General features: G+C 53.7%; 1 protein-coding gene across 1 annotated transcript; it reads right to left on the bottom strand.

The window, feature by feature from the left end:
• Positions 1-5,734: 5,734 nt before the first annotated feature.
• PAX1 (paired box 1) lies at positions 5,735-13,001 on the bottom strand. The gene is made up of 6 exons (XM_054062341.1): positions 12,915-13,001; positions 12,267-12,600; positions 10,764-11,396; positions 9,089-9,231; positions 8,549-8,768; positions 5,735-5,861 (listed from the first exon to the last, which is right to left on the bottom strand). The coding sequence occupies exons 1-6, from the start codon at positions 12,999-13,001 to the stop codon at positions 5,770-5,772; spliced, it is 1,509 nt and encodes a 502-aa protein (XP_053918316.1). The 3' UTR covers positions 5,735-5,769.
• Between the last annotated feature and the right edge of the window lie 651 nt (positions 13,002-13,652).

Genomic DNA, 13,652 nt, shown 5'->3' with positions numbered 1-13,652 from the left:
ATGCTGCTGGTGACCTGAGCTCACCAGCTTGGACACGCGACAGCAAGGGTTATATAGGATGAAGGTGGTGTATTCTTTCCTGGCTTAAAATCAGCATTGTTTGATCTCTGAGGGCACTAGCTGTCCTGTGGTCGGCTCCTGTTATGAGCTGCTCCTTGCACTGACTAATAAACCAGACCAAGGTGAGGTGCTCAGGCACCTTATCCAGAGCCAGGCATGCTCAGCACACTGCACCACTGCAGAGGACAGCTAGCGCTGGGCAACAGGGAGGCAAACCTTGCAAGAGCAGCCGTAGTTTGTACTTACGCCAAACATCTGCAACCCCCACTTCCAAGGTATGGCTTGCTTTTAACCTGAGTGATGTTTTTAAATCTTTATGATTCTTGATATGCTAAAAAGAAAATAAATATGTAGGCTACCAGCGAGTCTCCAGTAACAAAGTGCAGGTCATTGAATGAGGTCTGTGATATTCTCCATCTTGCTACACACTCTCAAAAGAAACAGTGCTAAAGATATATATGAGGCAAGTAGAGCTAATAAAAAGAGTTTCAACTTCATTTTTTTCCATCAAAAAATTCCATTTCATCCAAATTGACATGTTCCGAGGGTTGGTATCAATTTTGGTAAAGCTGTCACTGAAAAAGTGTCAAAGTGGATTGTTTCCACCGTCTCTCTTTATTTCAATAAATTCCAAAACTTCTGCTCTGATCAACTCCAATTTTCCTTGGATTGTATCAGTCTGCCTGCACAGAGAGGAATTTGCTGTGAGTCTGGGTCATGGAGAAGCAAAGCAGCACTTCATGCTAGCCTGCAAGACTGATTTTATTTGGCGATCTGTTTGGGGTCTTTGCTCCCAGCATTCTTCTGTGATGGGGAATGAATTAGCTGAAGTGCATGTGGCAGACACTGAGGTCTCCCAGCTCCCCCAGGGATTCTCCACATGGCCACTGGCCTCAAGGCAGGATTTCACCACAAGGCAGAATAACACCTTGCTTTTGTCAGCTTTGCAGTCAAACTGCAAATTCACCTATAGAGGAGTGATCCTCCTTCAACGTTGGCTTGGGGAGCCAGGCAGCAGCCAGCCAGCTGCAGGCTGTGTGCGCAGCATGTATGCAGTAAGTCCAGCGTGTTTAGCATACATTAGGCACTTTGGAGGTTGCTCTTTCACTAGAGAATTGACCTGTGTATGCACAGAGGCTGGTTTCCAACCTGAAGACAGGCAGAGCTGCTGTGGACAAGTGGCCACAGCCCTCTTCAGCTCTTCACAAATGCCATCTTCTTCCCTTCTCTTTCTATGGGGCAAGTGAGGCAATGAGCAATACTCTCAACTTCAACAGGTCTTAGTCCTTGCAAGAGGCAAGAAAATTCTGTGTTAGCTACAGTCCTAGGGAGGTTTCAAGGTGTAAAACACTCTTGAAACTCAGCCTCCCAGCAACTTCCAGTCCCTCCACCCTCAGATCCCCTATAAGGTCCCCCCAGCCCCTCTGAGTTCCTCTTTCATGCTGTCTGCATCAGATCAGCCCAATATTTTAAGCTGAAAGAGGAGAGATTTAGATTAGATATTAGGAAGAATTTTTTACGTGAGGGTGATGAGGCACTGGAACAGGTCATCCAGAGAAGTTGTGGATGCCCCATTCCTGGACGTGTTTGAGACCAGGCTGGATGAGGCTATGAGCAACCTGATCCAGTGGAAGATGTGCAGGCCCATGACAGGAGGATGGAACTGGATGATCTGTAAGGTTCCTTCCAACCCAAACCATGCTATGATTCTATGGATATGAGTCTAGACACAAGAAGGAAAGGCTGAACACAGCAAGCGTGCTTTCCTTTCCTCAATTTTCCTGAGTTTACACCTCAAATGTCTTGGACTTCCATTTGGAGAGAGCAATACCCATCTCCATGAAATCTTCCATGGCAATAATTATCATCATTGCCATTAATAGTATGGGCAAAACAATGTATTTTCCCTCATTTTCTCAGAACTGAGTGACCTACTACAGATGGAGCTTATTTTGTTTCCTCTTCATGCTACTTTTTTCTCCACTGCTAAAATGTCAACGTTAGGAAAGTGCTAGTTGAGGCAAATTTAATTTCAATAGTGTATCATTCATTACATTTGCAACTGGAAATGGCTAAATTTGTAACTGGGAGGGCCTAGTAGTCTCAGTAGCATCTCTTGCTGCCAGGGCCATCAGCACTCATGTCCTGCTGCCATCACCAGCAGCAAGAACCTCATTTTGCTCACGTAAATGCATCGGTCATTCAGAGACCTCTGCTCAGATCAGGTCCAGTTATTCCTCTTGGCTCAGCCAGGAGGAACCAAGCCATGTCACGCTGAGGTGGGTGTTGCTGTTTGTACAGCCAATAAAAGGCAGCCTATGGCGCAAGGCTTGCATTCGAGGCAGGGAGTGTGGGGCTTGGTCCTGGGAGGACAGAGTACCAAGAGTATTTTCCAACCCAGCAAGGTTTCTGCTTAACCCTCCTCACGAGCACCAAGCCGTGGTGTCCTTGACCTGCTTCAACAGGTAGGTGGACACTGGACAGGCCACCAGAGTTGCTTTTCAGTTTTTCTGCCTATACCAGAAATACTACCAGGCAGGGAAACTGGAGGAGGGCTTTGAAGTGAGCAGCTGCTGGTCTGTGCATGTGCATGTGGTCCCAAACAGAGCCCATCCAGCACTAGGTCTGCTATATCCATCAGGACAGATTACAAACCCATGTCTTCATGTGATAGCTTCTCTCTCAACAGCAAAGCACAGAAGAAAAAGGAAGACAGCTACCAGCTTTAGAATACTTGAGTTAAATCCAATGACTAAAACAATCCCCTAAAATGTTGTGGGTTTTTTTTTAATGAAAAAGTTCCTTCCCTGATCACAATTGTTAAAACAGCATTATTAATAAAGGGTACTGACAGTTAAACAGTCAAGAAAAGAACAGAAATGAGAATCTTTCCTGCACAAAAGACATGCCACGGTTGTGCAGCGTGCTTCGCTCTCTCCCCGCCCCTGCCTACCTTTGAGCTGCATCACATGGATTGACACGGCAGCTCCTTGTGGCACCTCAGCCCTAAATACCTGCAGAAGAGCTGGTTCTTGCAGTGGCTGGGACTACGCTCTGCGGGTCAGTCTGTTCCCAGCTGGGAAAGCGGAGGCTTCATCAGGCTGCAGAAAGCTGCTGTTGTGTCTGTGGAACAATAGGGTCTCCCTCTGGTGGCAAATTCCGCCCGAGGTGTGTGGACGTCGCAGGCAGGGATGGGACTGTGGAACGACAGAGCTGGCTTCCAGCCGGCTGCCTGGGCATTGTATGGCTGAACAGCCCCAGCTGTGCAGATGAGGGGGCTCACAGCCTCAGTGCTGCTCACCTCTGCCTGGGGGTTTGCCCAGGATGCCCCAGGCAGCACTACTAGCATAAGCTTCATGTAGAATCCTCTGGAAGACTGGACACACAATGCATCCCATCACAGGATGCAACCATTACCAGACAAATGTAGCCCAAATGGTCTCCACCCCACCACTGAAGCCTGGAAGCTGCATCCCAGGGCCAGGACACAGTACCTTGCCGGCATGCAGCGCTCCTCCGCCTGCCTGTGCCCAGCAAGCGCTTGCGAAGGGCTGTTTGCCTTGGGGCTGTGGCAGATGCTAAGCATCAAGTTGTTGTTTGGGGTTTTGGCAGGTTCGCGACAGTCTTGGAAAGGAATAACTCAGACACTCACACACTATCCCAGCAGGACACTAATTAAAAAGATTGGACTCTGCACTACATCTCTGTCTAACCCCAGCGTTCGATATGACTGGCAGAACATAACAGCCGCTTGCAGGTTGGGGCACAGCATTTTCAGGCTATTTCAGCCTATATACAATGGGCTACCACCACCATGGTGGACATTCCCACTTACCCAGACCCCTCCACAGGTTGAGAGCTCAGCACAATTAAACAGCTTTTCCTAGCTCCCCAGCAGAAGGGCTTTTTAGCAGACCTATACAGAAGATAGAGTAGTTTATTTGTGCTCATGAGCAGTAAGGTTTCAGCACTGAGCATGTGAAGGACTCCTCTAACGTCCCACACCAGCACTGTCCCGAGAAGGAATAGGGCTTGGGCTGTCCCCATGCTCCCCACTTCTCTGGTCAGGGTTGTATTTCCCCAGCTGCTGTGGTGTCAGGGTGGACAGAAATGCTGCATTCCAGATTCTAGGGTGTTACTGTCAATCGTCTTTTCCAAAGCTGCTTTACCACATACTCAAATGTAGCTTTAAATGGATAAAACTGGCAAGAGACTAGCCAGAATTGTTAGTGATTTGTTTCAGGTGACTCGTCCATCCTCGCATCCATTAAAATGTAGTCAGTGACAGTTTGGCAGTAGATCTTGTCCTGGGACACTACTCTCGCCTGCTTAAAATTCCCTCCTTTCATTCCTGTGCTTTGCAGTCTGTTGCAAAGACCAGCTTTAGCTGGAGGCTTTGCAGCAGCAGAGGCAAAACTGAATTTTGCCACCCCAAGGTTGAAGGCAAAATAATTTCCAGGAGTGGGATGTCAGATTTGGCATCCTTCTTGCTCCCTCCTTCCCACAAAGACACACTCGCTGCAAAAAGCCAGGCGTGTATTCTCCTGCCAGGATATTTCCTCTCTGCCCCACTGTAGGACCTTCCCCTTCTCCAGACAATGAAGGGACCAAAGCCAATGGCAGCAGCTGGCGGAGCCAGGGAATGCAAAAGCCCAGTGGAACCCATCTTGAACGCGCCCTAGCTGGCTGGACAGGAGGGGGAAAAGTAACCCCGGTGGGTGGCCTGTGAGGGACAGCCCTGCTATCAGCCCCCCTCACTTGCCCACGGCCAGGTGTGGAGGGTGGAAGGTGGCCCAGGGCTGGGAGGTAGCTGCCCACATCCTCTCCTGCACCCAGTGTTGGTCTGTAGCCTCATGGCATCAGGAGTCGCTCAGCAGGGCCACAGCCCCCCCAGTGCAGGAGAACCCCAAGTCTACAGGTGCAATTAGGCATAAGTAGCAGGGTTGCAATGCACTCACAGCAGCGCAAGGCATCCCAGGTAGGTGGGTGCACAAATCCAGATCCGGCACAGAGTGATTCCTCCCAGTCAAGTGCCCCCATGATCCCACCGGATCTCTGCTGCTCACAAACAACCTGCAAGAGCAGTCTGGGCAGGACAAGTGATGGTGCTCAGCCAGACCCCAAAGGAAGGAGGTCATATGCACATGGTAGTCACTTTTTATTAAGATTTGTTATTATAAAAATATATCATAAATCGTTGTGGCACATTTGTCCATTTTCACTCCAGGGCAGAGGCTCTGGAAAGCTGGCGTGGAGAGGACTCCATTGCACAGCTTGTCTGGCTGCAGCGTGGGGAAGCCAGAAATCAGTCCCTGGAGGGACAGAACTGGGATGCTCCGAGCAATGGCTGAGGGCAGAGGCATTCACTGCCATGCATTCAACAGTCTTTGGGGACATGGGAAGGAGAAAGAAAAACTGAAAGCAGGAAAAAAAAAAAAGAAAAAAAAAAAAGAAGGAAGACTCTTCTGTCACCCCTTTCTGATTTGATGGAGGTAAAGCGTGCCTTTGGGCAGTGTGAGTGAACATCCTGACCGTGCTCCCCTGTGCTGGGAGGATGTCACCTCTCACTGTCTGAGCTGTCTCCTTGCTCCGCAGGTACCTGCCAGAAGCAGTGGCACTTTGGATACAGTTCAGTGGCACTTCAGGCTTCAGTTGCAGTTTGCATGTGCTTATTCCAAGGGTCACTGTCTTGACTGCTGCTCCATGGCTCTAGGATGAGGAGGCTGGGATAGAGAGTCCATGGATGGTATTTAGAGGGTCTGAAGATTTCCCCACAGGGCTGGCAGGTTTTCTGTCTGCAACTGCAAGAAGGGTAGAGGAAGGAAAAAAGAAGACAACAACAAGGCAGCGGATTGATGACTCAACTCGTTGGTTCGGCCAGGCATGTTTCACCCCTGAACACATGCAAACTCTCCTGCAATGGCCCCCCGCAAGAGCTTCTCTGCCGCTCTGTGTCCCCCATCTGCTTGTTCCCATCAAAGCCATCCCTTCAGGGTCTGCCAGGTTCCATGAATCAGACCTCTACAGGGTAAATGGAGAGGAAAGGGGGGTTATATCTCCCAAGTGATAGCGACTGTGGTGAAGACAGACACCCTCTGCCATAGCTGGGAATCTGGATCTGCCTGCGCAGGTGACCCAGACCCATCCCAGCCACTCAGAGAACACATCTCACACACTTTCTTAAAGCCTGGGGTGCCCTAGAAGAGGACTACACTGGGAAGGAGAAAGAGAAAGGATCAACGCACCATGCCAGCTGTGGTTAAACTCCTGTGAGCTTTTCCCCAGCATCATCGCAGCTCATCCCAGCAACATCCCAGCCCCAGGAGACATCACGGTGTACAGCCCAAGCTGGGCCAGTCCCTGTGTGTCCCCCGCACCGTCCAGCCACAGGCCTTCCGAGCAGACAGGGGATGCAAAATGTTGTAGGGCTGTAGTTATCACTGGGATAAGCAGAGAGATTTTTTTTTCTGTGACATAAAGGCTGTGATATGGGAAGAGGTCTGAATTGGAGGAAAAAACTGCCTGGCTGAGTTTGTCTTTATTTTCTCTCTTTCTTTATCTCTTTCATTCCTTTCCTCCTTTCTTTCCTTCTCTCTCTTCCTCCTGCCTTACCCCTTTCCTCTCCCGCTGCCTCTCTCTTGCCCCCCTCCCTCTCCCCGCACGATGCGGGTACCAGGAGCCGCGGGGCTGGGAAGCTGCGGGACCATCCCGGGAGCGATGCGGAGCCGCCGGCCTCTCCCCCCGACTCCCCATCGCCCTCCCTGCTCGGGCCGGGGGGAGGACGTTTGGCCGGATAATCCGATATTTGGTTTGTCCCAGATAAGCAGTGGAACCAGAAAACGGATCCGAAAGGAAATAAAAGAGAAAAAAAGCGGGGGGGAGGGGGGAACCAAACCAAAACCAAAGCTCAAAACCCAAATCAAAACGAAAACAAATCTTTTAAAGACAGTCTATGAGCCTTTCGGCAGACACAGCTTGAAGACTGGCAAATCAGAAAACGAAGTCACTTTAAATGTGGGGGAAAAAAACTCTGGGAAAAAAAATATGTATACTAAATACGTGGAGGTTATCCCTCCTCCTGCATTCGTTTCTATATATTCCTTCCTTCCTTCCTTCCTTCCTTCCTTCCTTCCTTCCTTCCTTCCTTCCTTCCTTCCTTCCTTCCTTCCTTCCTTCTTTCTCTCTCTTTTTCATCCTTTCCTTTCCTTTCCTTTCCTTTCCTTTCCTTTCCTTTCCTTTCCTTTCCTTTCCTTTCCTTTCCTTTCCTTTCCTTTCCTTTCCTTTCCTTTCCTTTCCTTTCCTTTCCTTTCCTTTCCTTTCCCTCTCTCACTTTCTTTCGCTCTGTTTCTTTCTTTTTTAAAAAATATTGGTTTACCATTATCTGTTTTCAGCCGTCGATATTGGCAATAACTCATCCTCGGGACAGCTGGTGTTATAACTTGCAGCAAGTTGCCATAGTTAGAAACAGTAAAGATATGATGATAATAATAACAATAACGATAACAATTGCTACTATTATTATTATCATTATTGTTATTTTAAAACCCATAAAACCAATCATAAAGAAATGGGTTAATAAGTAGAAAATTAATTGCAAATGTGAAAAAATAATAGAAAGTATAATACCACAAAAAGGAGGAAAATATCGATGGGAGTTTAATACTCAGAACAGATAAATCGATATTTTTAAAACCAAGTCGCCTATCGAGGAAATATAGGTTCCATCAACGAGCCGAAATAATTAACAGGAGATAAAAGAAACGTCCCAATTAACAGCCTCGTATATACGTTCAAATAAAACCCACGGGGTTCCCATAGAGAGTTTATCTTCAAATACTCCCCACGGCGGAGGATTTGTAATGTTAATAATTCCTAGTGGAGGTTTCTGCCTCTCTGCATTATCTCTAAGCCGCTCGGTGCGGTGGATGCCGTCAGTACATCTTTCTATCGGAGGAGCCGCAGGTCCTGCCCTGTCCCGTCGCATCCCGCAAAAGCCATCCCTAGCCGGGGCGTGGGGGCTGAAAAGCAGAGGGTTCTCCCTAAATCTTCCCTGGCGATTTCCAGCGCGCACGAGTGTAAATCACAAGGGGGGAAAAAAAATTATTTCCAGTTTATAATCCCGAAGTCCTGACTGAGGCAGGGCAGGAAGGAGCTGGGCGAGGGGAGGGGGTGGACGGGGACTCATCGAATACTGCGGCGCGGGGGCTCGGAGACACAGGCAGGAGCTGGGGGGGGCCGGGGGAGTCTGCCCGAGGTGTGGGCAGCGGGAAGGCAACCCGCGGGGACCTCAGCCTCCAGCCCCGACGTCTGCATTTGGAGGGGGGTGGAAATAGTAAAAATATTTAAAATATTCAACGAGAGCGAGTGTCTCTCTGAAGGTGGGGAGACCCATACCGAGTCCCTTAGCCCCCCGTTCCTCTCCCGCTCGCCGAGCAGCCCCCGCCGCGCACCCCGGCTCCGGGGATGCCCTCCACCGTTCGCGTCTCACCTTCCCTCCCGGGCTGCTTGAAGGCCATCGCCGTGGCCAGGTCGCCTCCGTGCACCGCCACGCCGGGCCCGTGGTGAGCCAAGGGGCTGCCCTGCGGCTGCCAGGGGTGCCCCGGGGGGATGTAGCCGCCGGTCGGCCCGCCGTAGACGCCGTGCTGGTTGGAGGGGGGGTAGGCACAAGCCGGGAGGAAGCTGCCCACCGAGGAGAGACCCGGGGCGGGCTGCGGAACAGGCACAGAGAGACATGGAGGGTACACTGGGAAGCATCGCTGTGCGGGGACGGGGCACCGCCGAACTACAGAGGGGCTTAAAACGCTGAGGGCCCGGCTGGCCGCGGCGGTGCGGAACCCGGGCCGAGCGGGGATGGGAGCAACGAGAAACCGCGTTCCCGTCCTCCCCACCGCCCCTTGTCCCCTCCTGCCCTCCTCTCGTCCCCACCTGCCCCCCTTCCTTGTCCCTTCCTGTCCCCTTCTTTGTCCCTTCCTGCTCTGCCCTTGTCCCGTCCTGCCCCCACCCCTTCCATCCCCCCCATAGCGCTCACCTGCGGGTATTTGATATCTCCTTCCATGGCAGCCTTGTCGATGCCGTTGATTGCCTGGGACGGAGGGAAGGCCGTTCTGTTCACGCTGGGCCAGTCTTCCATTTTGGAGGGGTAGGCAGACCCCTCTGTGCCAGCCAGAGCCCCTGGGGACGAGAGTGCCGCAGCTCCGTCAGCGTTAGCGTTCGCTCCCCCGGACCCGGCCGTGGTCCTGCCCGAGCGGATTTTATCCCCCGGAGCAGGGATTGGGGTGAAACGGCGGAAAACGCGAGGTTTGCAAGTCCCTGTTCATATAAACCAGATGGGGGGACACAGACCGCCTCGCATCCCACTCTTCGACAGCATCCCGGGGACACAGCATCCCCCGACGGGGCGTCCTGGGAAAGGCTCAGGACCGCCGAAATTAAGCGTATTCAGGTTTGATACCCCACCAGGAGGAAAGGCTGCACACACGCACACCCCGTGCCCAAACCTAGTTCTCCGGCCAGGCTTTTCGCGACCCCCCCCCCCTTCCCCCCCCCCGGTCATTTCCATGCTCCCAATAATTTAGGAGGCCAAATTTCTCTTCTGACGAAGGAGATTTATAAAAGTGACATCGGAATTTTAAAGATAAATGATTGCACAGAGGGAAACGCATATGGTTGATTTACTCGGGCTTTTGGAAGGATAAAAGGACTCTCTCCCCCTCACCCCCACCATGTCCCGTTCTCCCCCCGGAGCCGGCACTCCCCTCGCCTCCCGCCCTTGCTTGGAACTCCGGCCGCATCGCACTCCTCCGGGAAAAAGCCCGTTTTCCGAGGAGGTTTGCTTGCCTTCCTCTTCTTTTTGCCCATTTTGACTCTCCCCTGGATTGTTTCTCCCCCTTTTTAGCTCCTTTCATTTTTTTTAACTCTTATTTTTGTCCCTTTTCCCTCTCTCCTGGATTGTTTCTCCCCCTTTTAAGCCCCCCTTCCATTTTTTTTTTCCCCTTTGCAAAGGCAAATTCAGGACTTCGAATTTGCGGTCGGCAATCTATCATCCCTAAGAAAATATTTTCCACATTTTTCATAAAAAGTTCAAGATGTCTGTGCCTCGCTGCATCTGGTCCCGCCGCCCCATCCTGCCGGAGCGGGGTGCGGGGATAAAAAACACACTCACGCCCCCCAAAAAAAGGGTGGGGAGGTCAAAAGAGCTGCTCGTCGGGAGGGGACAATGGAACACCTTGAACACCTGCCCTGTGAAGAGAGAATGCGGGAGCTGGTGTTGTTCAGCTTGGAGAAGACTCCGAGAAGACCTTATTGCGGCCTTTCAGTACTGAAAGGGGGTTTATAATAAGGATGGGAGGAAAAAAGTTTTAGCAGGGCCCGTAGCAATAGGACAAGGGGTAACGGTTTTAAACTAAAAGAGGAGAGATTTAGACCAGGTATTAGGAAGAATTTTGTTACGCTGAGGGTGCTGAAACAATGGCACGGGTTGAAAGTGGTAGATGACCAGAGAGGTGGTAGATGCTCCATCCCTGGAGACAATCAAGGTCAAGTTGGATGGGGCTTTGAGAAGCCTGATCTGGTTAAAGATGTCCCTGTTCTCTGCTGGGGAGTTGGACTGGATGACCTTCATGGTCTCTTGCAACCCGAACCATTCTATGATTCTCTGATCCCTGCCCGGGGCTCCGGAGATACCAGCGGCGGAGGGTACCCACCCGTCTGCTCCACGAAGGTGCGGATGCCCAGGATGTTGGTGACGGAGTGCGCCGAGGGCCAGGAGCGGGGCAGGCTGACGTGGGCCGCGGCCACGGGTCCTCCGGGGTGTCCCCCTCCCATCTTGGCGGCCGGCGAGGCCATGGGGCTGGGGTAGGGATACTGGTAGATGTGGTTGTAGGGCAGGGCGGGCTGCGGGGGCGGCTGCTTGCCGCTGTCGAAGGGACCGGGCTGGGAAAGGCTGCCGATTTTGTTCCTCAGGATCCTGCTGATGGAGCTGACCGAGGGCACGTTGTACTTGTCACAGACGCCGTCTGCCAGGAGCCGGTCGCGGATCTCCCAGGCGAAGATTCCGGGGTCTCCCTGCTTGTAGTCTCGGATGTGCTTGACCACGTTGGGGGTGGTGACCCGCGGCTTGCTGCCGCCGATGGCCCCGGGCAGGATGGAGCCGGTCTCGTTGTAACGGGCCAGGATCTTGCTGACGCAGCCGTGCGAGACGCGGAGCTGCCGGCTGATGTCGCAGGGCCGGATGCCGAGCTGAGCCAGCTCCACGATCCGCAGCCGGATGGCGTTGGGCAGCGGCCGCCCGTTGACGAAGACACCTCCCAGCTGGTTCACCTCCCCGTAGGTGTGCTCTGCAGCAGACGGAGCGCCTTAGCGCCGGGCACCGAGCGCCGGGCATCCCTCGGGGCCGTCCGGGCGGCAAGAGGGTGTGGGGAAGGGATAGGGCTGCGGTGGGGAGGGGGAAAGAAAAAAGGGGGAGAAGGGGAAAAAAAAGGGGGAGAAAGGACAAAAGGAGGGGGTAGGGAAAAAAAGGGAAGAAAGGAAAAAAGGGGGGAAGGGGAAAAAAAAGGGAGAGAAGGGAAAAAATGGGGGAGAAAGGAAAAAATAGAGAGATAGGAAAAAGAGGGAGAAAGGAAAACGAGTGAGAAAGAAAAAAGGGGAGAAAGAAAATGGGACCAGAGAAAAGGGGGACAAAGCACAAGGAGGGAAAGGAAAGGAAAGGAAAGGAAAGGAAAGGAAAGGAAAGGAAAGGAAAGGAAAGGAAAGGAAAGGAAAGGAAAGGAAAGGAAAGGAAAGGAAAGGAAAGGAAAGGAAAGGAAAGGAAAGGAAAGGAAAGGAAAGGAAAGGAAAGGAAAGGAAAGGAAAGGAAAGGAAAGGAAAGGAAAGGAAAGGAAAGGAAAGGAAAGGAAAGGATGTAAAGGGAGAGAAAAAAAGGAGAAATAAATAAAAGCAAAAAGGTGAAGGAAAGGAGAGGAAAAGAAGAACAGTAGAGAAAAGGAAAAAAACAAAGAGAGGGAGAAAGAGGAGAAATAAAGAAAAGGCGAAAGGTAAGGGTAAAAAGAGAGAAACAAAGACTATAAAAAAGGCGGGGGGGGAGATAAAAGGGGGGAAAAAAGAGAGAGAGAAACAACGAGACCGGGAGAAAGAATCGAAAGAAGAGACCAGAGCCAAAGAGAAGGAAGGGAGCGGGGAAGAAGCGGGGAGCCGAGAGCCTTCCCAGCCGGACCCGTCGTGCCAGACCCCCGCCCGCTCCCTCCACGGCTCGGGCCGCAGCGGCGGGTCCGGGGCTCCGTCTCGGCGCCCCCCGCCCGGCGCCCCCCCAGCCTCGTCCGTCCCGGCGACCTCCCCTCGGCCGGCCGTGCTTACCCATGTCCCGGCGCGGGGAGGGGGCAGCGCCTGCCCGCCGCGCCGCAGCCCCGGCCCCAGCGCCGCCGCCCGCCCGGCATAGAGCGGGCCCGGGGAGCGGCGCAGGGCGGCCTGGCTGGGCGGCAGCCGCCGGCGGGGGTGTCCTGGCGGCGCCGGGCCGGTTCCCCCGCTCGCGGGGAGCCCCCGCCGCTACTTGGGATCAATTTGACGTGGGAAACACGTCAATCTCGGCCGTCACGGTGGAGGCGCCGCCGCGGGCCGCCCATTGGCTCCCGCTCCGCTCCTAAATGGCCGAGGCCGCCGCTCCCCGCCGCGGGGAGGGGGGGATAACGAGGAGGGACGGCACCCCCCGAGCCCCCCTGCTCCCCCGGCGGGGCCAGCGCCCCGCCACGGCCGGGGCTGCCCGCGCCGTCCCCGCGGGACCCCACTCCCGCCCGCACACCGAGCATTATACCGGGTCGCGAGGTCGATTATGGGGTTCCCCCGCCCCGCATCGTTCCCACGCGAGACGGGGACACGCGGGTCGGGGCACCTGCCCCTCCTCCGGCCCCGACGGCCGCCGCGGGGCTGGGAGCCACGGGCTGGGACATCGCCGCGTCCTCGGGGTGGGGTGGGGGAGCTCCTTGTGGCTTCGGAGGGAGCCGCCGGCATCGCGGGGCTGCTCCAGGCACCTTCCCTCCTGGCTGCTGCCGCTGCAGCGAAACCTGCGTGTTTCTTACCTCAGTGATAACGCACCAACGCCCCTTCGTAAAACGTGGATGGGGCAAGGGTTTGGGGGATGTCTGTGTGTTTTATCTCCCCGGTAAAGGTGGATGGAAAGATCGTAAACGACTGAAAGGATGAGGGGGTGAGGAGGGCGAAATCCAGCCGCGGATATCGCCTCCGCCACCGCATCGAACACCCGCTCCTCCCCGGGTTTTAACTGGGGTACTGGGTGGAGAGGGGGGCAGCGGCCCGCTCAGCAGCGGGCGGGCAGCGCCCATCACCGTGGGCTCCGGTTTCCTCGCCGGCAGCGCGGGCAGCGGCGGGCAGGAGAGGTGCACGGCGTCCGTGAGGGGACAGACACAGGGACAAGGACCCTCGTATTGCCCACGCCACCACCCCCTCCTCTCTCCCGTCCCCTCCCCTCGAGGACGTGGGATTAAACTCCGGGGTCTTGGCAGACGGTGCAGCCTCAGCTTTGGAAATTGGTCGTCGGGAAATGAGAGCGAATCGATTAAAAAGCAGCTGAGAATAGCAAA

The sequence above is a fragment of the Cuculus canorus genome, chromosome 3 (genome assembly GCF_017976375.1).
Source record: "Cuculus canorus isolate bCucCan1 chromosome 3, bCucCan1.pri, whole genome shotgun sequence".
NCBI lineage: Eukaryota > Metazoa > Chordata > Aves > Cuculiformes > Cuculidae > Cuculus > Cuculus canorus.
The sequence above is the reverse complement of the archived record's forward strand: the minus strand, read 5'-3'. Positions and strand labels throughout refer to the sequence as shown.

Excerpts from the sequence above, each read along its gene's own strand:
- PAX1 (XM_054062341.1), bottom strand. The coding sequence starts at position 13,001 with ATGTCCCAGCCCGTGGCTCCCAGCCCCGCGGCGGCCGTCGGGGCCGGA. Across the intron at positions 8,769-9,088 it reads GAGATATCAAATACCCGCAG|CCCGCCCCGGGTCTCTCCTC; the intron begins GTGAGCGCTATG and ends CCTGTTCCGCAG. Across the intron at positions 5,862-8,548 it reads CAAGCAGCCCGGGAGGGAAG|TTGCAGACAGAAAACCTGCC; the intron begins GTGAGACGCGAA and ends CCCTTCTTGCAG.